The sequence below is a fragment of the Callorhinus ursinus genome, unplaced genomic scaffold, assembly GCF_003265705.2.
Source record: "Callorhinus ursinus isolate GAN/ISIS: 27379988/994484 unplaced genomic scaffold, GSC_fseal_2.0 scaffold4, whole genome shotgun sequence".
Taxonomy (NCBI): Eukaryota; Metazoa; Chordata; class Mammalia; order Carnivora; family Otariidae; genus Callorhinus; species Callorhinus ursinus.
Window position 1 is genome coordinate 144,480,159 of NW_027397066.1, and position 27,447 is coordinate 144,507,605.

General features: G+C 39.3%; 1 protein-coding gene and 1 long non-coding RNA gene across 4 annotated transcripts in view; one reads left to right on the forward strand and one right to left on the reverse strand.

The window, feature by feature from the left end:
• The window catches only part of LOC141372673 (uncharacterized), a 50,141-nt gene extending 25,875 nt beyond the window's left edge, over positions 1-24,266 (forward strand). Inside the window, exons 3-6 of one of the 2 annotated variants that reach the window (XR_012378077.1) lie at positions 2,644-2,762; positions 9,116-9,307; positions 9,425-9,608; positions 23,778-24,266. This is a non-coding gene — a long non-coding RNA (uncharacterized lncRNA). The remainder of the gene's footprint in view (positions 1-2,643; positions 2,763-9,115; positions 9,308-9,424; positions 9,609-23,777) is intronic. The other variant, XR_012378078.1, reaches the window with a different exon arrangement.
• On the reverse strand, positions 1-26,717 carry AADAT (aminoadipate aminotransferase). Of its 2 annotated transcripts, XM_025874460.2 has the most exons (14): positions 26,699-26,717; positions 26,170-26,274; positions 25,360-25,528; positions 23,241-23,373; positions 19,681-19,755; positions 11,727-11,936; positions 9,834-9,899; positions 8,430-8,512; positions 7,880-7,976; positions 6,998-7,059; positions 6,668-6,732; positions 4,301-4,407; positions 1,510-1,611; positions 1-569 (listed from the first exon to the last, which is right to left on the reverse strand). In XM_025874460.2, the coding sequence occupies exons 2-14, from the start codon at positions 26,234-26,236 to the stop codon at positions 528-530; spliced, it is 1,278 nt and encodes a 425-aa protein (XP_025730245.1). In that variant the 5' UTR covers positions 26,237-26,274; positions 26,699-26,717; the 3' UTR covers positions 1-527. The 2 variants fall into 2 exon arrangements, with proteins under 2 accessions (XP_025730245.1, XP_073748599.1); XM_073892498.1 differs by lacking the exons at positions 9,834-9,899; positions 26,699-26,717 and having other exon boundaries at positions 26,170-26,670.
• Positions 26,718-27,447: the final 730 nt, after the last annotated feature.

A 27,447-nucleotide genomic window follows, 5' to 3' on the forward strand; every position in this document is an offset into this window, starting at 1 on the left:
TGTGCTTAGTTTCAGAATTTTATTTTAAACGGATTTCTGTGGTACAACACAATGTCTGTGGTACTCTTACTGAAAATCATTTATAATAGTCAAATTCGAACAATTTTTGCAATAAGCTTTCATTAAATTTTCCTAAAAATAGAAAAAGTTCACATTATATATCATTTTGAATTTATTTTCTTACATTTTCAAAACAATTTATTGTAAGATGTTAGCTTCAAGGAAAATTTATGGGAAACCATAAAGCAACTGGAGTTCCTTACAATAAAATCCAGGATAAAAATAATTTTTGCAGGGTAAAAATTTATCAAAAGGTATAAGTGAATTATAAATATATTTTGTCAATCTGATGAATTTAAGGGCACTTTAAAAGTTGTCTAGTTAAATTACTGCAGATATGACATGCTTGTTGAAATCCAATCTGTATGTCTAATGCCAATGATCATTTCTTCCTGCTAAAAGCTAAAAATGATTTATGTGAAAAACCCATGGAAGATTTTGATTTCTTCATAAAGAGTTTGATTTCTTCATAAAGATTCTTTAATAAGCTGGGCTAATCTCTGGAAAGCCTGAAATAGAAAAGAGACAAGAATTAATGAAATCAGGATGCTATTTAGGAAAAGTCTGTGATAATTTAAAAAATTCAAACAAAAAGTATTCATCTTAGGTTGAGATAAGGCAATAAAGTCAAATTTAACATCAGCTTTATATGCCATCAGTGGTCACTAATATATGTAGATACAAGCATATCAGATTCCCAGGATTTCTGTTTGTTCTTATAGCCCTCAAGATCATTATTTTCCATTTTCCCCACAACACAAGTTATTCTTTCATATAATCTCCCACCTGCATGTGCATTCTATATTATTTCAATTGCCTATTTATGTAAAAGCAGAGGTAACTTATGAAAAGCATATTTAATGATAGGAGAAAGCAAGTAAATAAAAAACACCAAGAACCAATCCATCTGCGAGGGCAAGTACAGACTCTTCTCAAGGTTAATGGCACTGTTCGATTTATGACTCTTCTATTCGGACTCCCAGACATGCAGTCCTTAGGAACTTGTTTCTTTGCTTCTTGTTATTTTGGCTGAACCCAGACTTGTAATTAATTTAAGAATATTATTGTATTTGACCCTTGCTGATATATTTTTCTTCCAAGAAAGAGACTGATGGCTTTCATGAATTTGTACTGAATTTAGCTCATACTAATTCCATGAAGGAAGGAAAGTTTTCTTCATAATATGCTAGTAATCTGCCAGCACAGTTCAGGAAGTCTGAAAACAGTTCACAAAGACGATGGAATTGAACTCCAGCTTGGTCTCATGCCTTGTCTATTTGTTGCCATTAAAGTGTGTCACTTAATAGTAATTCATGACTTTTCAAGTGGTTATCTGTTTTTCAGAAACCCAAGAGGACATTAAATAATGTTATAACTCACAAAATGAACAAATGCACCAAAAAACAGAATTGATACCCAGTGTTACTCTGAAGAGAACATTGTACTCACTATATCCATCTGTTCTGGAGAAGCTGAAGAGAAGGACGCTCTAAAGTAGGGGCTGGGAGCTGAGCTATCAATGTAGAAGACATTTCCGGGAAGCATTAATATCTAAGGGAGTTTATGGAAAATAAGGGAATTACTAAAAGAAAATATAGGTAGATCCAATCTCAGAGAGGGGAAAGCCTTTTAATATTTTTAAAAACAATTAGGGCGCCTGGGTGGCTCAGTTGGTTAAGCGACTGCCTTTGGCTCAGGTCATAATCCTGGAGTCTCGGGATCGAGTCCCGCATCGGGCTCCCTGCTCGGCGGGGAGTCTGCTTCTCTCTCTGACCCTCCCCCCTCTCATGTGCTCTCTCTCTCTCTCATTCTCTCTCTCTCAAATAAATGAATAAAATCTTAAAAAAAAATAAAAACAAAAAAATCATGAGAAAAATCATTTTATGTAAAAAGTCTGTATGTCCTACAATAAACAAAACTAAAAGCACAGAACCTGAAAAAATGTTTATAGTAAATATGGCAAATGCTCCCTCTTCTCCATTTAAAGAATACACAGAAACCGAGAGAAAAACACTCAAATTCCTGCTTTGACGGGCAAAGGACAGCTTATAAAAGAAACAGAAATGGTAATAAACATGAATAAATGGTTGCCCAACAAGTTATATAAATTCAAACAATGAGAGACCATTTTTAAGTTACCAAATTTGGAAGTGGCTTTTAAGCTGGGACTTGGACAATAAGTAGGTGATGGCCGAACAAAAAGTGGGTGAAGAATATTAGGGAGAAGACAGTGTACAGGCCTTGAGATGGGAAGAAGATTGCTGCATTCAAAGAACTAAAAGGAGGTAAAAATTTTAATACATAAAGTGAATGAATAAAAATGTTATGTATGTCAAGACGGAGTTGTGTGAACAACTGCTATTCTTGATGTGAGCACTGTGGCAGATGGTTCACTAACTGCGAACTCCTTTCCCTCTGTTTCCTGGGTGTACAAATATATTCTGTTGCCCAGGTTCTTTCTTGTTATGTGTGGCCATATGACCGAATGCTAGCCAATGGATGTGAAGTGATGCATGCCACTTCTAGGCCTTGCCCATAAAAATCTCCCCACGTGTGATCCATCATGCTCTTTCCATTTTGTAGCCATTGTGGAATCCTCCATGCATTGAAGACTGAAGAGCAACAAGAAGGAAGGAACTAGAGTCTCTGAATCGCTGGTTAGACCAGAGGTGGCTTGCACATCACATCTTTGAAAGTTTTATGTGAGTCAGAAATAAACTTCGATTGTGGTAGGTCTTTGAGACTGTTATGTAGTACAATCATGCAATTCAAAAGCATTCCACTGTTGTTATGTAGTATACATCTGGGCACTGTCTACTAAAGTAAGGTGAGTTGGGAGTGAAATGGTTTGGGCACCCTGGGGAAGAGATTTCAAGGCAGAAGCTGGGTTTCTGTTCTGATTAATGATCAAATGAAAACCATCATTTCTCCCAATATAGTGGAAAATACTGGGGGTGTATACTATAAGTGAGGAGCTGTTAAGAGAAGGAGGGAGTAGTGATAATCTCTTTATAAGATGACCAGAACAACTGGGCTAAGGTTGTAGTTGTAAAGTTGGAGATTATTTAGAAAAAGTAAAGGCTACATGCAGCAGGATATATACGATAGATGGAGAGCACCAAAAAAACTATGAGAAAGCCTGAGGTCTAGGTCCTCAGCAGCTACCTCAGAGATACATACAAATAGCCACTTATCAAATGATCCTGATGATAATGGCATTGACAGAAAGGCAAAGAAAACACAACATTGATTTATTACACTAAAATGTATTTCTTTGAAATAAGTCAGTATTTACTAAGTACCTGCTGTGTAGAATTAGTAAGATTAGAACAATGAATAAAGTGTGAGTCTTGCCCTCAAGTAAGATGGTTAGAGAGGATGCATGACTTGAAGTCCAGGTAGTCAGCTCCCAGGTCTAACCTCTAGATATCAATTTTCTAGCGTCCAAACTACCTCATTGCTTAATGTACTAGCATGGTCCTGTGCCTGCATCAACACAATCTGTTCCCTCGTACTTATTGCTTCAAAACAAAAGTGATCCTAGAAACAGATCTTAGTATTTACAAAAGACTGGCAAATGTGCCAAAAGCATTAATTCATGGAGAAAGGATAATTTATTGGGTAAACTGGACAGCTACACAGAAAAATATTTAGATTTTCCACCTTAATGCCCCCAAATGATAACTAAGTAGATTTAAGGACAAAAGGAGAAAAAATCCTAGAAGAAATCCTTACAGGCCAATTTTAAGTGAAAATAACAGGATACAAACTTTTCTGTGTAATTTTAACCATGGAAAATAACTGCACAGCCAAAATACTACATGTAGATGAGTTCTTCAAGAAAATATACTACAAATGGCCACAAAATCAGGGTGGTGAAATGATGGGCTACTTAAACATTTTTCATTATACTGTTACGAATTTCCCAAGTTTGCTAGCATGTTTTACTTTCTTAAATCAGAGGGAAAAAACCTTCTGCTCTTAGCTGCTAAACTAACCAGTAGCTGAGATGAATGACTGTATTTCCATTAATGTAGACCAGTAGAAGAATTATGTAACTCAAAAATCTATTGTGATTTTAACAATGAGACAATATTATTAGAAATATTAGATATAGAAATATCAGATAACATCTGATATTAAAATATTATGGGTTGGGATGGAGGGCAATGATAAACATCTCTCTTCATTTTTAAGTGAAAAGTCACTTTAAAGAAAAAGTATAACCCCCCCATTTTACCTCTTTCTTAACGGCTTTTTCTTCAATCAGTTGTTTTACATCAGAAATGCCTTTAATTTTAACCCATAAAAACATTCCAGCAGTAGGAACATGCCATTCTGCCAAACCTACAAACCAAGAAAGAGAATATCTGCTAAAGTCATTTTTGATGATATCAAATGTATCAATTAATGACATAATCACAGTAACTGTCAACTAGTATATCCAAAAAAGTTCCTTTGGGGATAGCATTTTTAAAACATTGAATGTAATGAGTCCTGAAAATTGAGGTTCTGAGTTTATTTCAAAAATAAGAGAGCAGGGGCAGCACCTGGGTGGCTCAATTGGTTAAGCGTCTGCTTTCTGCTCAGGTCATAATCTCAGGGTCCTGGGATGGAGCCTGATGTGGGGCTCAGCAGGAAGCCTGCTTCTCCCTCTCTCACTCCCCCTGCTTGTGTTTCTGCTCTCACTGTCTCTCTGTCAAATAAATAAATAAAATCTTTTTAAAAAAATAAGAGACTGGGGTGAAGGGAGAGAGGGAGACGCAAGTATATATTTCCAATTTTAGTCAGTCTTAGGGTAGTGCAAGGAATCTAAGGCCTGTGTCTACTTCTCTTAGTTAGAACTGTACCGAAGCCAACTATGGCTCTTTCAATTATAGGAGAAGATTTTTCAACTCCTCCTAGATTCTTCCAGTGCTTCAATAAATTGTCATTTATACAATAGTTTTGAAGTCCAGTGGATTAGAGTTTTTATCAGAATGTAATAGATTATGAAAAGAAGTACTTAAAATTCAAGAGTTCCAGAAGAAGTATTTGTAGGCTTTATGTTTCATTGAGTATTAGGATAGAGAAACCAAGAAGGAAGGACAATTATTTTGATTTTAATTATCTTTTAAAACTTGCTGTTGGTGAGAACCTGTTATTTTTTTTTAAAGATTTTATTTATTTATTTGACAGAGAGAGCACAAGCAGGGGGAGCATCAGGCAGAGGGAGAGGGAGAAGCAGACTCCCGGCTGAGCAGAGAGCCCGAGGCGGGACTCCATCCCAGGACCCTGGGATAATGACCTGAGCTGAAGGCAGACGCTTAACCAACTGAGCCACCCAGGCGCCCCTAGAACCTGTTCTTTAACTCCACTGTACAAAGTGGTAGAATAGTACTCTTATTAAAAAGGTAATTCTAGGGGCGCCTGGGTGGCTCAGTCGTTAAGCGTCTGCCTCCGGCTCAGGTCATGATCCCAGGGTCCTGGGATCGAGCCCCGCATCGGGCTCCCTGCTTGGCGGGAAGCCTGCTTCTCCCTCTCCCGCTCTCCCTGCTTGTGTTCCCTCTCTTTCTGTCAAATAAATAAATAAAAATCTTTAAAAAAAAAATAAATAAAAAGGTAATTCTACATTTACCAGAAATTTATAGGGAATAAGATATGACAGAAATAAGGAACTGATTTTTTTGTTTACCATTATTCACCCCAAAAGCTTTAACTTTTTTTTTTTTTTTTAAGATTTTATTTGTTTATTTGACAGAGAGAGACAGCGAGAGGGAATACAAGCAGGAGCAGAGGGAGAAGGAGAAGCAGGCTCTCCGCTGAGCAGGAAGCCTGATGCTGGGCTTGATCCCAAGACGCTGGGATCATGACCTGAGCCGAAGGCAGATGCTTAACAACTGAGCCACCCAGGCGCCCCACCCCAAAAGCTTTTTTAATGATATAATTAAAACCATGTAATTCATTAATATAAAATTAAATCTAAATCATCCTGCAATCAAATTAGCAATAGGTACTATTAGACAGATAAATCATGCTAATGATTAGAATGCAAATAATTTGTAATGAGAGAACTGCCTTAGATTGTACTATTTTGTTTTTACATAGTCTTATTAGAAAAGGAGCATATTGTTTGACAATTCCTCTGCTGTTTGGGGGAAATTTTGAAGTAACTCTAAAATCTTTTGAATATAGCCATCATTTGGCTTTAAGTTATTGCTAGCTGATTTTCAGGGTCCTGGGATAGAGCCCCACATCGGGCTCCCTGCTCAGCGGGAAGCCTGCTTCTCCCTCTCCCACTCCCCCTGCTTGTGTTCCCTCTCTTGCTGTGTCTCTCTCTGTCAAATAAATAAATAAATAAATCTTAAAAAAAAATAAAACGTCTTTTTCTCCCCTTTAAGCCACAAATTCTTTGCAGTGGACAGGTAAAGCAGAGATAGAACAGTGCCAGGGTTTGCAGACTGTTACTTCTGAGACTGCTTATAGGGTCACATTACTTGACAAGCATACTCCTGGACTCTTGTTTCTCATCTCCCAAGATTATTAACAGTAACTGTGCAGTCTTACCACCCCGCGCCCCCATGAAAATGCTGGTGTCTGTCACAGGACAGGATGATGCTCCACTCACCACTTAGCCATTTGTCTGCAGCTGCCAGTAATGCATCCTTCTGGTTCCTATAGAAATCAGTAACCCTAGAAGAAGAACACAATGAAAAGCATGCATTTGGTTCACTGACTGAAGAAACCAGAAGGCTCTGGAGTCCAGTCTATAAGAATCTGTTTTCTATCTTGATTAAAATGTGGAATGCTTGAAAAAGGAATAGAGCATGTTTATTTGACCTGTCTGGTGGCAAACTTTTGACCATGTGTTTTTTTCCTTTATTTTGGAATAATTCTAATGAAAATTAATAAAGGGAAGCCTATTTCTATGTAAAATATGGAAGCTACCATGCAATACCTCTCTACATGAGCCAGGAAGCCCTCTTCTCCCCATTGGTGTAGAAGCTGTGATATCAGAAGCTAGAAGAGATAAGACAGTAACACACGTCATGGTTCACCCTCTAAAATGTTTGGTTTTTTTTGCGAAGCATAAAAAGCAAATCGCTCTTGATTACTTGTAAACCACCACAAGAAAATATAATAAGCTGAACCAAGATTTACACAGTGATTTATAATGTTAATAACAATGACAATAAAATAACAAATATTTATGTAGTACTTGCTATGTGCCAGAAACTACTGTAATATATTAATACATTTTAGATAATTTAATCTTTGTAATAACCTAATTAGGCTATTATTTCTATTTTACTGATGAGGAAACCAAGGCACAAGGGTTAAATGAACTTTCCCAAGGTCACCCCGTCAGTGAGACAGAGAGCCGGGATTCAAGTTAGACTGTCTAGCTCCAGACCCATGCCATTAGTTACCATACTATATCGCTTCTCTAAATTTATTAAAAAATGCATAGGTATATGCTGTGTAATATTTTCAGTGATTTTTCTATATAAAATGGAAGTTCTAAATGTTATAAATGGAGAACGAAGTTTTGTTGATAACAGACACAAAAAATATGGGAAAAAACCCCCAACTTGAAAAAACATGGGGACATCTGTACACTGCAAAGTATCACTAGGTTAATTCAATTCTCATCTGCCTTTTAGGGTAAACATCTGCGGCATCTGATCTTCTAATTCAGTCTGTACTGGAATTCGAGATTCTGTATCAGTGATTTCCCTCTCTGCCACCTTCACTCAGGCTTACTTGCTAACATCTATTTTCTATTCTGATTGCTTAAAAAAAAAACCCCAGCCCCTCCTATTTCTGACATTGTCCTTACCTGTGTAAAAGTGCTGGAGTGCACGGTTGAAACTTGTGTGTGTAAGACAACTCTCTCTATCAAGGGTTTCGGACCGGTTAAAAACCCTATTCTCAACCTACACAAAAAGAAAAAAGGCACAAGACCAATCCTGGGTTAACAATGAATACATGTCACTTTACTGATTTCATTACGAAGACAGTTGTGACCTGGGGACAAATGGGCCTAGATGATTAAAACACTCTAATCAAACTAGCTACTTGTTATTTACAATTCAAATCTAAGTGTACATTTAAAATAGAATGCAAGTCTGACCAAGTATTTCGAAATGTGTTCTTTCATATATGAAACCCAAAACCTGACCAGTCCCACTCCAACTTTAGATTAATGCCCAAATACCTTTGATTACTAGAGATGAATAAAGAAAGAAAAGGCATATATTACTACTAATAATCAGATGTTTTAAGGTAAGTAGGAATACTAGCATCTTAAATGAGAATTATTTGGACTAAAGGACACTCAGGTACAGTCTTTTTTAGATCTCGCCATAAATTAAGACACAAGACCTTACCCTGAGGAGAGGATTTTTGAAAAAGAGTCAGCTCTGATGACACGCCCATCAATGTCCATGGAAAGAAACGTTGGTGCCCAGGACTTGAAATGGAAAAAACACATATTGTTGGTTTGAGAACTCTGTTTAGTGACTGTATAATTATTTTGTGTAGGGAATGGAGAGGGCGTAGATTGAGAGCAGTAACACAACCATCTTTTCTGTTACCTTAGTTTCAACCCTTAAAATGGAATAAGAAACGGAGATGCATGATCTTTTATGAGTACCGGTCCAGCTTCACAGCTTTTCTGCCAAAAACATGCAGAAGAGTTTACTCATTTGCTTAAGATGCTATTATTATGAATTCAGGGAAACCTCAAATGGGCCCTCTGAGGCTCAAAGGTTGAGATCCAGGATTAACAGATTTAGAGAAGGGTTCAAGAAAAACTCATTTGGATTAGATCAAAATGAAGAGGGCCTGCAGCATTCAGGATTGTTTTGAGAGAGAATGCTGATCCTTAGAACAGCTAGAAAGATAAAACAAGATGAGAAATGTAGTCAATCTGCAGTATGGACCTCAATATTTCCTTCAAAAGTAGATGCACAGAAGAAAAGAGGCCAGGTCATGTGGAGGGTAGGGAGTAGGTAGGTAGACGTGATATTCAGCAAAATATACAGAAAAATCAAGAATTTTTGTTTCTTTTCAGTAGATTTAAAGGAAGCATTGAATCCAAGTAGATGTTCTCAGCAGCTGCGAGAGCAAATAAAGAAAGTGTTTGATTTTGAAGAATCAGGCATTGGGAGTCTGTACCACTACTGCTGTCTATTAGGAGATGGTGATCATGGAAAGTGGCATGCATATATAGTGAAAAAGAACCTAAAAATCCATTATTCTGCAGGTAAGATCCAGGCCTTCAATGACAGGGATGGTAAATACGTGGCATTCTGCCAGTAATGCTTTCCCCTCTGTCTGTAATGGGCACTGCTAACTGAGCACAACAATCTTTCTCTTTCAGATCCTTCTCAGACATCACTACAGTCAGCCATTGCCAAGAGATTATAGTTGACACCTACTTCATATCCCTGGTATGATGTTTAAAAAACTATGAACTAGGATCTGAAGTTCAAGAAGACCATCAGCCCCGACTCACTCTGTTTGCCCAAATGCATGGTATAGAGCGCTAGCTCCTATTTTAAAAGGTAAGTCATTTCTGGAAAAAGCAGTAATACCAGACATGAGAAGTATTAATTCCATGATAAAACTGAAAGACTAAAGATTGAAGTGGTAGCAAATTACTAATAATTTTATTTAATTTCAATGTAAAGATAGATTAGCTCTGACTCAGCAGCCAGGTTAAAGTCAAGTCAGGGTAATCACTTACAATTTATCTTCTAATTGTGAAATAAGTTCCCATCATCACTTACCTTGCTAAACTGGAGAAAATAGTAAGGATCATCTTCTATGATGAGGAAATCATATTTTCTTGCAAGCTAAAAAAAGGTTAAAGTAGCATATTTAATTCTTAAGAACTACCTAAGCTGAAAAATCACTTGAAGGCATAATTCTTTGTATTCATTTATTCATTCAAGAAACTACTGAGTGCCTCTTTCCTAGACAATGAGGATACAGAGATGAATGAGGCCCTCACTGATTGTTCTCAGGGAATTGAATGAACTCATTGTTCTCATGAAATTTACATTCTAGGTTCTGGGAAAGACAATATACATAAGCCAATGGATAATGAAGAGAAGAAATATTAGACAGGAGGTTTTAGGGGCTAGGCAGGGTGATAAACGGTGATATTTGAGGGAGAGAGAGAGAGGGTCACTGTTTCAGGCGGAATCATTGGGAAGCCCTTCCTGACAAGATAACACAAGAGCTCAGCATGACAAAGTGGCCTGCAGCAAGAAGGAGGTAAGAGACAATAAGGCCTGAGACTAGACTACCAGGTCACATAGCTTTGTGAGGCAGATGAAGGAATTTGGATTTTATTTTAATTGCAAAGGGAAGCGCCACTGGAGGATTGTAAACAGGAAGACCATGAGACTGGCTTTACATTTATATTTCAGAGGAGGGAGGGAAGGACATGACTGGCTGCTGTGTGAAGAATGATTGGTTGGAGATCGAGAGTGGAATGCAGCAGAGGTCCAGCGAGGAAACTATCCTAGTAGACCAGTGAGGAAGATGGTGGCTGGGAAGACGGTGGTAGTAAGGGCAGAGGAGAGAAACTGGTGGATTTGGATCCATTTGGTAGTGGAGTCCACAGGATGGACTGGATGTAGGGGGTGAAGGGGGAGAGAAGGGGAAGAGAAGAATAAAGGGTGACTGTTCATAGTGGCACTATTTACAGGGATGGAGAATGTGAGGGGTTGTGGATTGGAGGCTGGGTGTGGCTGGACTAAATCAAGAGTTCTATTTGGCCATGGTAGGTTGGACATGCCCATTAGACATTCATGGTGGATGTTGGAAACAGAAGTTGGATGGAGAAGCTGGAAACAGAAGTGTGGAGTTCAGGGGAAATTTAGAATGGAATTTATAGCCATACAATTGGATGAGACTATCTGGGGGTAGTATGTAAATAAGAGGAGAACTCAGGACAGAACTCTGGAGTATGTGAAAAATAAGACAATATTTTGACACATACACACATAAATGAGTGAAAGAAACTGCTTGAAATCTTTCTTTATGATTCCACTGCACATTCTATATAGTTTAATATGGCTTTGGTACTTATATTAAAAAGCTATTTGTAGCAAAAGTCTATGGAGCACAGTCAGGTACATAAAAGAGATACAAAAGGCACATTTCTCTCTTATTTTTCAAAGATTTTTGTACCGCTATGTATGTGTTTGATATTAAAAAAAAATGTTTATAGTGAAAAGTTTAGACATGGTAGTCAGGTACCTAAAAGAGACTTGACAAAAGGAGCATGCGCCTCTTATTTTTAAAGAATTTCTTTGTAACCTGAAATGCTAAGGAGTAGGAAAGAGAAGAAAGAAGTTGAAAATATAAATATAAAATAATGAACATCAAATGGGGTTTGATTAAATAACCTCATAAAATTTAACATTAGGTCAAAATGCTATTTCTTTTTTATGAAAATATCAATTAAAGGAAAAGAAAAATCTCATAGTTAACCAAGGATGGAGTAATTTCTTATGTTACAATTTATTAGGACCCTCAGGCATAGATAACTTCCTTTTACTAAAAATTATCTTCCTTGTAATAAGAAATAAGAAAGGGAACTTGCACAGTACTCTTCTCAAAAGTCAAAAATAAACAAGAACATTGCCACAGAACACATTCTTTTAAAATACCTCATAGATTTCCTCCTTGCGGTTATTTGTTAATGAGTTTCCAGTAGGGTTGTTGCCATTTGGGACAGTGTAAAGAAACTTGGGGGTGTTTTCCTTGGGGTTCTTTGAGTTTTCTGGTTTCCATTTGGAAAGTACTTCTTTGAGGGAGTTCGGAATAATCCCATATTCATCACTGGCAACAGTAATGATGTTGCAGCCCAATGGCTTCAGCTGTTGAGCACAAATAAAAAGAAAAGCCCAAGATTCAGACATGATCACAAAATGTGTCATTGGTTCTTCTTCTACTAACCAAGAATGTTACCATTTATACCCTTAAACATAGAAACCTGCACTCATCTCTACACTCCAAGGGTTGAGGTTGTATATTCTCATTTTTATTGTTGCCCTGGGGTAGATTTCATTATTGTTCAGAAATATGCCCTGTCAGTTCTCAGAGGAAAGAGTATATGTTCCCTTGCTCAGATATGTCAGGACTGGCCATATTGTCTTGCTTTGGCCGGTAAACTGTAAGCAGAAGTGATGCGTGTTTTGTCCAAGCAGAAGCTTTAAAATCCAGCTTGTGGCTCTCCATTTCCCATCTCCCTTCGCTCTAAGACTGGCAATGCTCCAGGTAGAGGCTGCTTCTCTCAGCTTGGGGCTTGGGATGGAGATGACCCGGAACAGAGCAGCTGTGTGGTCGATACATAGAGTGTGAGAGCAAGAAACTTTCTAGCCGTAAGCCGTGGAGATTGGGGTGGTTTGTTATACTGCATAACCTGGCCTCTTCTGACTGAATTAGCTTTAGAATTATAATTAGAACTGGTTCAAAAAGTACATGTTCATTAACGAATGCTTTTCTTGACAAAGTTAAACACAGAAAGCATCTTTTATGCTAATACCTAAAATAGTTACAAGCCGAGGTGATCTTCAAAATATTTAACAGGTGGTAGAACACGGGTACATCAGAAACAGTACCTGACTGGAATAGAGTCCTGGGCCCCCCCTGCATTCTGTATCATGGGAAGTTCCAGGTGGTCTTAGGAGAGGGACCAGGGGGGCCAGGGTGGTGATGGGCATGGAAGGGAACAGGGCAGCAGCTTAGCAAGGAGTATGGAAGTAATCCGTATTTACCAAAGGCCAAGCCTGAAATCACAAGCAGTGGCCTTGCTTATAGACATAATTTTATAAAAATCTTGGGAATCTTTTTTTTTTTTAAGATTTTTATTTATTTATTTGACAGAGACACAGCCAGAGAGGGAACACAAGCAGGGGGAGTGGGAGAGGGAGAAGCAGACTTCCCATTGAGCAGGGAGCCCGATGTGGGGCTTGATCCCAGGACCCTGGGATCATGACCTGAGCCAAAGGCAGACGTTTAACAACTGAGCCACTGAGGCGCCCAAAATCTTGGGGAATCTTATTCTTGGATGAACATAAAGAAAAAATTTGGAACTTTAGAAATAACAAAAATTTGAGTGAGGGTCTCAGAAGAAAAATTTTTCAAAGGACAAGCACATCCATTCCCCCACCCCCCTCCCCTCTAGAACCCTCAGTTTTTCAAGGTCCATCGTCTCTCATGGTTCGTCTCCCCCTCTGATTTACTCCCCTTCATTCTTCCCTTCCTGCCATCTTTTTTTTTTTCTTAACATATATTGCATTATTTGTTTCAGAGGTACAGATCTGTGATTCAACAGTCTTGCACAATTCACAGTGCTCACCATAGCACATACCCTCCCCAGTGTCTATCACCCAGCCACCCCATCCCGCCCCCCCACTCCAGCAACTCAGTTTGTTTCTTTAGATTAAGAATTCCTCATATCGGTGAGGTCATATGATACATGTCTTTCTCTGATTGACTTATTTTGCTCAGCATAATACCCTCCAGTTCCATCCACATCGTTGCAAATGGCAAGATCTCATTCCTTTTGATGGCTGCATAATATTCCATTGTATATATATACCACTTCTTCTTTATCCATTTATCTGTCGATGGACACCTTGGCTCTTTCCACAGTTTGGCTATTGTGGACATTGCTGCTATAAACATTGGGGTGCATGTACCCCTTCGGATCCCTACATTTGTATCTTTGGGGTAAATACCCAGTAGTGCTATTGCTGGGTCGTATGGTAGCTCTATTTTCAACTTTTTGAGGAACCTCCATACTGTTTTCCAGAGTGGCTGCACCAGCTTGCATTCCCACCAACAGTGTAGGAGGGTTCCCCTTTCTCCACATCCCTGCCAACATCTGTCGTTTCCTGACTTGTTAATTTTAGCCATTCTGACTAACAAAAAACCTCTTTGAGGTTTTGATTTGGATTTCCCTGATGCCGAGTGATGTTGAGCACTTTTTCATGTGTCTGTTGGCCATTTGGATGTCTTCTTTGGAAAAATGTCTGTTCATGTCTTTTGCCCATTTCTTGATTGGATTATTTGTTCTTTGGGTGTTGAGTTTGATAAGTTCTTTATAGATTTTGGATACTAGGCCTTTATCTGATATGTCATTTGCAACTATCTTCTCCCATTCTGTCGGTTGTCTTTTGGTTTTGTGGACTGTTTCTTTTGCTGTGCAAAAGCTTTTTATCTGATGAAGTCCCAATAATTCATTTTTGCCCTTGCTTCCCTTGCCTTTGGCAATGTTTCTAGGAAGAGGTTGCTGCCTGTGTTCTCCTTTAGGATTTTGATGGACTCCTGTCTCACATTTAGGTCTTTCAACCATTTGGAGTCTATTTTTGTGTGTGGTGTAAGGAAATGGTCCAGTTTCATTCTTCTGCATGTAGCTGTCCAATTTTCCCAACATCATTTGTTGAAGAGACTGTCTTCTTTCCATTGGACATTCTTTCCTGTTTTGTCAAAGATTAGTTGACCATAGAGTTGAGGGTCCATTTCTGGGCTATTCTGTTCCACTGATCTATGTGTCTGTTTTTGTGCCAGTACCATACTGTCTTGATGATGACAGCTTTGTAATAGAGCTGGAAGTCCGGAATTGTGATGCCGCCAGCTTTGCTTTTCTTTTTCAGTATTCCTCTGGCTATTCGGGGTCTCTTCTGGTTCCATACAAATTTTAGGATTATTTGTTCCATTTCTTTGAAAAAAGTGGATGGTATTTTGATGGGGATTGCATTGAATGTGTCGATTGCTCTAGGTAGCCTAGATATTTTAACAATATTTGTTCTTCCAATCCATGAGCATGGAACGTTTTTCCATTTCTTTGTGTCTTCCTCAATTTCTTTCATGAGTATTTTATAGTTTTCTGAGTACAGATCCTTTGCCTCTTTGGTTAGATTTATTCCTAGATATCTTATGGTTTTGGGTACCATTGTAAATGGGTTCAATTCCTTAATTTCTCCCTTTTCTGTCTTGTTGTTGGTGTATAGGAAGCCACTGATTTCTGTGCATTGATTTTCTATCCTGCCACTTTACTGAATTCCTGTATGAGTTCTAGCAGTTTTGGGGTGGAATCTTTTGGGTTTTCCACATAAAGTATCATATCATCTGCAAAGAGTGAGAGTTTGACTTCCTCTTTGCCTATTTGGATGCCTTTGATTTCTTTTTGTTGTCTGATTGCTGTGGCTAGAACTTCTAATACTATGTTGAATAGCAGTGGTGATAGTGGACATCCCTGCCGTGTTCCTGACCTTAGGGGGAAAGCTCTCAGTTTTTCCCCATTGAGAATGATATTGGCTGTAAGTTTTTCATAGATGGCTTTTATGATATTGAGGTATGTACCCTCTATCCCTATACTCTGAAGAGTTTTGAACAAGAAAGGATGCTGTACTTTGTCAAATGCTTTTTCTGCATCTATTGAGAGGATCATATGATTCTTGTTCTTTCTTTTGTTAAAGTATTGTATCATGTTGATTGATTTGCAGATGTTGAACCAACCTTGCAGCCCAGGGATAAATCCCACTTGATCGAGGTGAATAATCCTTTTAATGTACTGTTGGATCCTATTGGCTAGTATTTTGGTGAGAATTTTTGCATCCATGTTCATGAAGGATATTGGTCTGTAATTCTCCTTTTTGATGGGGTCTTTGTCTGGTTTTGGGATGAAGGTAATGGTGGCCTCATAAAACGAGTTTGGAAGTTTTCCTTCCATTTCTATTTTTTGGAACAGTTTCAGAAGAATAGGTATTAATTCTTCTCGAAATGTTTGGTAGAATTCCCCTGGGAAGCCATCTGGCCCTGGGCTTTTGTTTGTTGGGAGATTTTTGATGACTGCTTCAGTTTCCTTAGTGGTTATAGGTCTGTTCAGGTTTTCTATTTCTTCCTGGATGTGCTTGTCCTTTGAAAAATTTTTCTTCTGAGACCCTCACTCAAATTACTGTTATTTCTAAAGTTCCAAATTTTTTCTTTATGTTCATCCAAGAATAAGATTCCCCAAGATTTTGGGCGCCTCGGTGGCTCAGTTGTTAAACGTCTGCCTTTGTACCGGTTTTGGTAGTTGATACATCTCTAGGAATGCATCCATTTCTTCCAGGTTATCTAATTTGCTGGCATAGAGTTGCTCATAATATGTTCTTAGAATTGTTTGTATTTCTTTTGTGTTGGTTGTGATCTCTCCTCTTTCATTCATGATTTTGTTGATTTGGGTCATTTCTATTTTCTTTTTGATAAGTCTGGCCAGGGGTTTATCAATCTTGTTAATTCTTTCAAAGAACCAGCTCCTAGTTTCTTTGATCTGTTCTACTGTTCTTTTGGTTTCTGTTTCATTGATTTCTGCTCTGATCTTTATTATTTCTCTTCTCCTGCTGGGTTTAGGCTTTCTTTGCTGTTTTTTCTCTAGCTCCTTTAGGTGTAGGGTTAGGTTGTGTGTTTGAGACCTTTCTTGTTTCTTGAGAAAGGCTTGTATTGCTATATACTTTCCTCTTAGGACTGCCTTTGCTGCATCTCAAAGTTTTTGAACAGTTGTGTTTTCATTTTCTTTGGTTTCCATGAATTTTTTAAATTCTTCTTTAAATTTCCTGGTTGACCCATTCTTTCTTTAGTAGGATGCTCTTTAGGCTCCATGTATTTGAGTTCTTTCCGACTTTCCTCTTGTGATTGAGTTCTAGTTTCAAAGCATTGTGGTCTGAAAATATGCAGGGAATAATCCCAATTTTTTGGTATCGGTTGAGACCTGATTTGTGACCTAGGATGTGATCTATTCTGGAGAATGTTCCATGGGCACTAGAGAAGAATGTGTATTCCGTTGCTTTGGGATGGAATGTTCTGAGTATGTCTGTGAAGTCCATTTGGTCCAGTGTGTCATTTAAAGTCTTTATTTCCTTGTTGATCTTTTGCTTAGATGATCTGTCCATTTCAGTCAGGGGGGTGTTAAAGTCCCCCACTATTATTGTATTGTTGTCAATGTGTTTTTTGCTTTTGTTATCAATTGCCTTATATAATTGGCTGCTCCCATGTTAGGGGCATAGATATCTACAATTGTTAGATCTTCTTGTTGGATAGACCCTTTAAGTAGGATATAGTGTCCTTCCTCATCTCTTATTACAGTCTTTGGTTTAAAATCTAATTTGTCTCATATAAGGATTGCCACCCCAGCTTTCTTTTGGTGTCCATTAGCATGGTAAATGGTTTTCTACCCCCTCACTTTCAATCTGGGGGTAGGCATAATGTTTTCAACATTATATAGGATGTGTTAAAACTTTGTTCTTTTTTATGGCTGAATAATATTCCATCATATATATATGCCACATTTTGTTTATCCATTCATCTGTTGATGTACACTTGAGTTGCTTCTACCTTTTGGCTATTATGAATAATGCTGCCTTGAACATTTGTGTACAATTATCTGTTTGAGCTCCAGTTTTCAATTCTTTTTGGGTATATACTTGGAGTTGAATTAATGAGTCACATGATAATTCTATGGTTATTTTGAGAAACTGACAAGCTGTTTTCCACAGTGGCTGTACCATTTTACATCTCCACCAGCAATGTACAAGATTCAGTAACCCTTGTTATTTTACGTAAAAAAAAATAGGTATTCTAGTAGGTATAAGGGAGTATCTCATTGTGTTTTTGATTTGCATTTCCCTAATGACTAATGATGATGTTGAGCATCTTTTCATGTGCTTATTGGCTGCTTGTATATCTTCTTTGGAGAATTTTCTATTCAAGTCCTTTATCCATTTTTAAATTAGGTGTTTTTGTTGTTGTTATTGAGTTATAGGTCTTTATATATTCTAGATATTAAGTCCTTATCAGATATATGATTTGCAAATATTTTCTCCCATTCTGTAGGCTGTCTTTTCACTTTCCTCATAATGTCCTTCAAGGCACACAAGTTTTTAATTTTTGATGAAGTCCAATTTATTTTTCGTTCTTTTTGCCTGTGTTTTTGGTGTCGTATCTAAGAATTTAGTGCCATACCCAAAGTCACGAAGATTTGCCTTTATGTTTTCTTCTAAGATTTTATAGTTTTAGCTCTTACATTTAGGTCTTTAATCCATTTTGAGTGAAACTCTTATATGGTCCAAGGGTCCAATTTCTTTCTTTTGCATGTGAAAATCTTGTTATCCCAGAACATTATGTTGAAGGGATTATTCTTTCCCTGCTGAATGGTTTTGGTACCCTTGTTGAAATAAAATGACCCCAGATTTGTGGGTTTACTTTTGGACTCTCAATTCTATTCTACTGGTGTATACAACCATCCTTATACCAGTACCACACTGTTTTGATTAGTATAGCTTTGAAGTTGGTTTTGAAATCAGGAAGTGGGAGTCCTCCAACTTTGTTCTTCTTTTTCAAGATTGTTTTGGCCATTTGGATTCCTTCCGATCCCGTACGAATTTGACAACTGGCTTTTCTATTTCTGCAAAAAAGGCTACTGGAATTTGACAGGGATTGTTTTGAATCTGTCGTTTGCTTTGGTAGTATTGACATCTAAACAATATTAAGTCTTCCAGTTGATGGATAGGTGATGTTTTCCCATTTATTTGGGTCTTCTTTAATTTCTTTCAGCAGCGTTTTGTAGTTTTTAATGTACAACTCTTTTACCTCTTTTCTTAGGTTTAATCTCCAATATTTTATTTTTTTGCTGGTTATTATAAATGGAATTGCTTTCTTAATTTCCTTTCCAGATTGTTCATTGGAAAAGCATTTTTTATAATACCAATTTCATCTCTTAGGAGTTTTGAGAAAATATGCCTTTCATTAAGACTAGATAATAGCTTTATATATTAAGATAATACTAAACTTGAAAAAAAAAAAGAGAATCTGTGAAGTTAGAATCAACAGAGCAGAAAGGTCCCCTCATTCATTCCCCTATTTTAAGCTAGAATGTGTTAGATGACAGTTGAGAGTAACTTTGAGCACCTGAAGTGATGGGCAGCGCTTTACCTCCTTAGGGAGTCAGGAGTCCGGTAAAGGCTCACGGCTAGGAAGTTCTTATACTGAGTTGAAATAGTTTCCTTATAGTTTCCACCCTTTGGTTCCAGGTCTTTTAACCTAAGGACCTGCACAAATCAGTCCATGGCTATCCTAAAGTATTGTGCCCCAAACAAACCTACTTTTCAGTGCTGTGCTCTGACTAGGGCACAGCAGAGACAGACGATCAGCTTCCTCCTCCTGGACATTATAGTCCCATTAATTTAACACTGGAGTGGAAAGTCCTAGTTATACCATATTGGTTTACAATTATATTAAATTGACATATGACTATATTTAGACATGTGGTAATTAAAGATAGTAATGAAAAAGTAAGTTTTATAAATGAAGTTGCATTTCAAGTGAAATATTAAGAAAGCTGGATGTGATTTTGCACAGCTTAATTTTAGCACCTATACATTTAGACTTTGTAAAAAGAAATGTATAAAGCAGAGGGCACATTTAACATATTTTGCATATATCATTTAAGATGCTCCTGTTTACAGATGGAAGATACTATTTTATTTTTCCATAGACAGGTAATTCTAAAGTATAATGTTTTCTTCTTATTTATTAAAAGAAAGAGAGTTGCCTTTCATAAAAATGTGTACTCACAGCTTGAAGTGTTCCTGAATAAACAGGTTCATTTAGGAGGACATTATCTCCAGGATTAACCATCATTTCAAACACCTAACAAAAGAAGCATAGGTTAGTTTGGATAGTATTCTTTCCATTCTTAGAATGCCTTTTTTATAGTTTGAGCTCACTAGGATTCTAGAGTAGGAATTGGTAAATTTTCTGTGAAGTACCAGATGGTACATATTTTGTGGGCCATAATATCTCCATTGCAACTATTTATCTCTGCCTCTATAATGAGAAAGTTGCCAAAGACATTATATAAACCAATGGGTGTGGCTGAGTTCCTATAAAACTCTATTTACAAAGTTAGATGAGGGCTGGATTTGTCTCTCAAGCCATAGTTTCCCAAACTCTGTTCTAGGGTAAGATAACTGGTTTGACTCCTAAAATTCACTTATGGCTTTTATTCCTTCTTTGAAAATTCATTAAATATTTACTATAAGCCAAGCCTGTGTATGGTATGGAGACAAAATGATGAGCATAGCAACACGGTTCTTATCCTCATGGAACTACTAGTCCAATGGGAAAGCTAGACACTAATCAAATAACTATGCAAATAAATGTATATTTAAAAACAGTGGTGAGTGCTATTAAGTATAGATGCACAATGTTATAAGGGCTCATTGTAGGAGGACTTGGGCATTCAGGGAATTCAGGGCATCAGGGAAAGCTTCCTTGAGGAAGTGATGAGTTGGTATAGAGGATCACAGTAGGTACACTTTGAGAAACTGAAAGAATTCTGTGGCTTGAAGGGGAAATATAAAAAGGAGGGTGGAGTGAGATCAGACAAGTAGGCAGAGAAATACCATGTAGACACTTAAGCCACATGAGGCAAGTAAGAATTTCAGGTAGAGGCTGGATAGGGGGAGTCACATTATCAGATATTCATGTTGGGAAGATCATTCTGCCTTCAGTATGAAAGAATGAAAGATGAGTGAGAATATATGTGGAAAGTCTGGGAAGTTGGAGGATTATCTGGAATGTTTTTGCTGCAGTTCTGGGGAGAGATATGGGTGTAGCCTGACAGACATTGATGATGGAATTGGAGAGAACTGAGATGTATTTAGGAAATCCAAACCAACAGAACACAATCATGGATTATAGGGGAGTGAGGAAGAGGAGGCATGAAGAATGACTCCTAGATTTCTGGCCACAGAGCTAGACAGATGGAGGGAGTGATGCTGTTCACTGAAAAAACAGAACCACAAACTCTCAGAGAGGGACAAGGTGATGAGTGTGTTTTGGTTTGAGATGCCTTTGAAACATCCTATCACGGCGCCAGGTAGACAGATGGGACGCATGGATTTGGAAGGAGCTTGGAAGTTATTAGCATATGATCAAGCGCATGGGTGTGAATGGAGGTACCCAGGGAGAGTGTGTGGATTAAGGGGAGAAGAGTTTCTGAGGACTGAGCGTTGAGGAACTCTTGACAAATGATGGATGTGTAGGGGAGGAGGGCACTGCAAAGGCAGGACAGTTGGGCCAATGAGATATCGAGAGAACCAGAGAAGAATGTTTCAGGAAGGATGGGAAGATCAACAATGTGAAAGGATATTTAAGGACAGGCTTGACAAATCTTCAGAGATTCTGCAGACAATATGATCTAGACAATAGATAGCAAAGGGGTCTATTATGACAAAATCTTACATAATTCATGGAATCATCTTTTCTCTCCTTGTGGTGTGTCACAATCATCAGTTCAAGCTTCTCCTATCATTTTAACAACCTGTATCTCATGACAAACAGTATGGCCATTATCAATTGAGATAGACGTTCTGGATTTTGTTTCCCAGTTTGGCCTAGAATGTTCCCTTCACCTTTTCCTTATGAGCTTTTGGCATGTTATGACAAACAGTATCTTCCTCCGAAAAGTTTCTAAGTGATTCAGGCTTTAGAGGACATCCTAGGACCAAACAAGTTACTTGGGTGGCATGTGTATTGCCAATAAATCAAAGGAAAACCTAATCACGTACATTTTCCATGTCAATTAGGGAACATGAAAATGCCAAATATCCTAAATGAAAAGAAGGGCTGTTTATTATCTGGTAGCACTGTTTAACAGAGGTAGACAGAGACAAAGGTGCCTAACATAACATCTGTCTTGGAGAACAAACTGGAAGAACAGTAAAGCAGACCCCATGAAGGCCTCTGTAATAAGCGTGTCATAAGTGAGTTATTGGTGTATCTGGCCGTCTCTGCCATCTCCCTTTGTTATGACTGATGTTGTGAAAGATGATGAAGAAATTGTCTTGAGCATCATTCTGGGAGAAAAGTTCAGAGTATACCCTCCTAAGAAAAGAATTTAATTAAAAAGAACTTTTTCCATATTAATCTACAGAATCACAGATGTTTCTCTTCAAGCAAGCACTCAAACAGTAGCTAATTCTCCCTTTTTCCCAAATTAAATACAAAGAGGGAGGAAAAATTATATTCTTATTACTTAAATACATTATTCTGTCACAATAATTTAAAATTCATTAAAGCTAACTAGATTGCAGCTTTCACATTTTCCTAAAAAGAAAAACAAAGCTCCTCTGGTTTAAGACACATAAGAGCCCTTTTTAGTCTATGGGGCGCCTGGGTGGCTCAGATGGCTAAGCGTCTGCCTTCAGCTCAGGTCATGATCCCGGGGTCCTGGGATCGAGCCCTGCATTTGGCTCCCTGCTCCGCTGGGAGCCTGCTTCTCCCTCTGCCTCTACTGTTCCCCCTGCATGTGCTCTCTCACTCTCTGTCAAATAAATAAAAATAAAATCTTAAAAAAAAAGATAAATAAGAGCCCTTTTTAGTCTAGATGTGAAGATTGAATACAGAGAATCTTTATCTAGGACTAATTATTCGTGAAAAAGAAAAGAAAAAAAGAAACACATGAGACTGAGCACCACTGGTGCAGTCTCTTGTGGGAACTCCCCAGGAGTGGTTACATCTGTGGACTTGCTGGAACCCAGGAGAGAGGCCAGTGGAATAACTGAAAGAGAGAGAGAAAGAGAACTGAGAGAGAGAGAGAGAGAGATAGGTAACAGGAGAACTAACCCAGGGAGAAGTCAGGGACGGACACAGACCTAGATCTACAGAAGCACATCCAAGGAGACCAGATGTAAGCAGGGCTGAGCACAGATGACCTAAGCAGGCTGGCAAAGGAATAACATTTCATCTCAGGAGTATCAGGATTATGTTTTCTAAAGAATTTAAAAATCCTAGTGAAACTTTGTAACTACATAAATCAAAATGTAACCTGAATCTCTAAGCCAGATGAAATTAAGCAGTGCTCATTAAGCTTCTGGTAGGAGTTGAGTACTTCCTTAAGGGGAATCTTGTTGTAATGACTCATAGCTCTGGGACATTAACCACATGATCGACATTTAAGAAAAATCCGGTTGGTGAATGTCTTTAAGTTCCCTGTTTAAAATTCTAGGTAAAGACAAGATAGACTACCAGTAACTCATAAAACATGACCCTCTCGTGGTCAGGTGAGAGATGACTCTATTTATGAACGTATTTGATTCTTAATTTGGGGTTCCCTTTCCATTCTGTCTTACCTTGCAAAGACCGTCTTGGCTGCCAGATGTTATGCATATGTCCATCTGTCCTTGGCTGGCTGGATAATTGATGGTGGGAGGATTGTGCAATTTTACTTGTAACTGTTTTAGCCAGGACAACAGCTCTGGGATTCTAAAGCATAAAACATATTTTCAAATTTATAGTATTAAAAACCACTAATAATACTAGACAATAGTTAAATGGTAACTTTATGCCAAGCACTTTATTCATTCAATTTAAAAATCCTCAAACTTTTTTTGCCAATATTAATAACCCTATTTAAAAGACAATGCAACAGACTTACAGGAATCGACTCAGATTAAATGAGCTATGAATCTACATCTTTCTTATTAGAAAGCCTATTCTTTTTCATTAGAGCACTCACTGCATGATTGTTCTCCTAGGAAAATTTCCCTAGGCTGCCTAGAAGTTCAGTCTTAAGATCTTTGTATCATGGAAGAAAAGCCTATAGTATATATTACATATAATTCATATATACATAACGTGTTATATTTCAATATACTTTTCAATTACAGAACAAAGAAGACTTTAATAAAGTATAATTTGTAGACACTCCATAAATTACCCTTTATCACTGGAAGAAGAACAGCTAGGAAAGTCATAAAGCATGTGTTCCAGCTTGCTTTTATGAATAGATAAAGAAGATGTGGTATATATATACAATGGACTATTATGCAGCCATCAAAAAAACAAAATCTTGCCATTTGCAACAACGTGGATGGAACTAGAGGGTATTATGCTAAGCGAAATAAGTCAATCAGAGAAAGACATGTATCATATGATCTCACCAATATGAGGAATTCTTAATCTCAGGAAACAAACTGAGGGTTGCTGGAGTGGTGGGGGCTAGGAGGGATGGAGTGGCTGGGTGATAGATATTGGGGAGGGTATGTGCTATGGTGAGTGCTGTGAATTGTGTAAGACTGTTGAATCACAGACCTGTACCCCTGAAACAAATCATACATTATATGTTAAAAAAAAAAAGAAGATAGTAGGAAGGGAAAAATGAAGGGGGGGAATCGGAGGGGGAGACGAACCATGAGAGACGATGGACTCTGAGAAACAAACTGAGGGTTCTAGAGGGGAGGGGGGTGAGGGGATGGTTAACCTGGTGATGGGTATTAAAGAGGGCACATTCTGCATGGAGCACTGGGTGTTATACGCAAACAATGAATCATGGAACACTACATCAAGAACTAATGATGTAATGTATGGTGATTAACATAACAATAAAAATTTAAAAAAAAACGAATGATGTAATGTATGGTGACTAACATAACAATAAAAAAATCAGAAAAAAAGATCTGCTTCTCTGATTACTGTTACCTTTTACAAAGTAGATCTCGAATTATGCTAGTTTTGTTTTGTGGCTTACCTTTCATATTTCAGTACAAATCTCAGTCCTACTTTTTTGTTTTGATAAAATATGCATAATAAAATGTACCATTAAAAAAAAGAAATTAAAGACAACTGGGGGTGCCTGGGTGGCTCAGTTGGTTAAACATCTGCCTTAGGCTCAGGTCATGATCCTGGGGTCCTGGGATCCAGCCCTGGTTGGGCTCTCTGATCAGTGGGGAGTCTGCTTCTCCCTCTCTCTCTGCCCCTTCCCCCACTTGTTCTTTCTCTCTCTCAAGTAAATAAAATCTTAAAAAAAATAAAAGACATCTGAACAGAGGGCAAAGTATTTGCATAGCTGTCTGCAACTTTTAAGGGAACACAATTTTTACAAAATCCATCCCCCCCAGGACTTAAAATTTGCTGCTTCCTGGATTGTCCTTTTCTCCTTCCTCCTAACCGCTTCTCTTCCCCTAACTCCTTTTTTTTCCCCCAGTCTCAGCTCCAATGGTATTTGCCTTCTCTTGGCTTCTACAGGGAAATAAGCCTCTCATTATTTAAGGTCAAGGAGCAGTCACTGAGGAGGGTTAAGCATTTAATAAACCTGTTGCTCTTAATTATTCTTAATTATTCTTTGAAAATTCTTCCCCAGACCTTCCTACCTGTGGAATACCCAGTTAAAAAAGACACGTTACTTTATCAGTGGGCATTAGAATATTGCTCATGAAAATGAACAAAATTATGTTATCTGTCGATAACTACCCGGCACTTTGAGAATACTGAAGTGCTCTCTTCATCATCTCTTCATCAAATTGGATGGGCTTTCCATTTTTTGTGGTGATAACAGCAGTCGTAAAAGGGAACGTGTTGGGGTTTGGTGATCCAGAAGCCAAGGAGATGACTGATTTTGGTGCCCTGTTCCAAGTCTCAGCTACAATACATACGGAAGAGAAGAAACGTTTCCATTGAAGACTTTTCATAAACAGAGATTGCTCAATATATTGCATTCAATAAAACTGTAAAGCTGAACAATTTCTAGTGACAGAATACTAATCTAAAATAAACACGTAAAATTACTTTTTCTGGACCTACCTCACTGGTGGAGGAACTAAAGAATGGAGACGTCCAACTAAGGCAGAGCAACGAGCAAGTTAAGCAAGGGGCCACAATAACAGAAAACCGTCCTCTCCTCCCTTTAGCGCCTACCTGCCCGTCAGGCTTCAGGGCTCACTCCTTTCCACTTTGCCAGGCCCTCCCCACTCCGCACACATCTGCACATGTGCCTAACATCTACTCATCCTGCAGGGAAGAGCCTTTCTGGACAGCACACCCTCTCTCTTCCAAGGACGTGTCCCACAACAGCGGAGATACCCAATTCCCCGCCTCCCGTTCCGGCCCAAGTTCTCTGAAAACAGTCTGTCCCTGTTTCAGGTTTGCACGCTTAGCTTGGCTCACTGGGAGCTTTCACAGTTGAATGAATGAACCCACGCCAGCGTTGACCGTAGGCACCGCGGCTGGAGGCTCCGCGAGAAACCCCCACCCGTGGAGGAGGGGCGCCCGCCCAGGACTCACTCACGACTCGGATGGGAGAAGGCTTTCTCGCTGCGCTCGTGGCGGTGAGGAACCGTGCGTAATTCATGTCTCTGATACCCAAGCACCTTCTTCGGTAGTTGAAAACTAGAAAAACCAAATAGCCGCGTCAAGCAGTGCCTCCGAACCCCGGAGACGCCACCTCGGTTGTACCCCCCGCCGCTGAAACGCCCCGGCTGGAGGCTGCGCTCAGCGTCTGGGTCCCGAACGGGCCCGGGGCCGGTGGCTGACCCGCACAGTGCGCCGCAGACGCAGGGTCGCTCCCGCTCCCGGCCCGGGCCCCGGGCGGGGGGTGGGGGGCGGGGGGGGCGGGGCAGATTCCCGCCTCGCCGCGGGCCGTGCCTCGCCCCCCTCCCGCCCCGCGCCGCAGCCTATGGCCGCCCGCCGCGCGCGCCTCCCCATCCCGGATCAGCGCCCTCAGCGCGGGGCGGGCTGGGTGACGGCCGGCCGCGAGGCACTTGCAGTCCTGGGCCAGTGCCTGAGTCCATTCAGAGCGAGTCCGACTCTTGACCTCGCAGCTGGGAGTCGCCGCAAGAAAGAGGCCGGGTTGGCCTGGGCGCCCGCCTGGGACATTGCCGGAGGGCCACTGCGGGGGGAGGGGCGGGGGGGCGCCGGAAGTCCCCACGATCCTAAACCTTGAGTGCCATCTGGTGGCTGCTTTGGTCTATTGCAGCGGGCTTCCTAAACTGCTTTTCGTCTGGTACGGACAATTCCTTGTGGCTGGTGGTTACCTGGCCTCTGGCGAAGCAGCTGGCGCGTTTCACCCCCTCGGTCACTGTTGTGTTTCATACTGACCTTTCGTAGTATAGCTATAGGCACTATCCCACGAAGTCACCCAGGCGACCCAGATGATTTGCAACGTCACTTTCTCCAAGATCTGAACATTTTAGAGTGAAGGTGGAGTGTTGAAACAAATTTTGGAAGAATCACTCTGAGGGTCTCCTCAAATTTTACTATCTTCCCTCGCCTTGGATTTTCTGACCTTTCATTATGGACTTCGGTTAGACTTAGGACTTAGATTCATCCCTTTGCGTCTAGCACCTGGTCCTCTTTTCTTACAGAGCAATTCTCCCCATCCTCCACCTTCCACTGGCATCCCCCTCTACCCCCAGTTTTCTCTGTGATTTCACCTTCCTGAGTCACCAAAATGGAATGCAGTTTTCCGCGTGAGCACTTAATGAGTGAAGATTTTGAGACAGTCCCTCTTTTTTTTTAAACTCCTAGGTGGATATAAAAGAGTCATTTATTTTGAACAAATTC

Bases quoted from the DNA above. Each gene is read 5' to 3' on its own strand.
- AADAT (XM_025874460.2), bottom strand. From the start codon at position 26,236: ATGAATTACGCACGGTTCCTCACCGCCACGAGCGCAGCGAGAAAGCCT. The intron at 11,937-19,680 runs GTGAGTACACAT...TGTGCTCAACAG, and splicing joins ATTCAGGAACACTTCAAGCT to CTGAAGCCATTGGGCTGCAA. The intron at 570-1,509 runs GTGAGTACAATG...TTTCTATTTCAG, and splicing joins CTCCAGAACAGATGGATATA to GCTTTCCAGAGATTAGCCCA.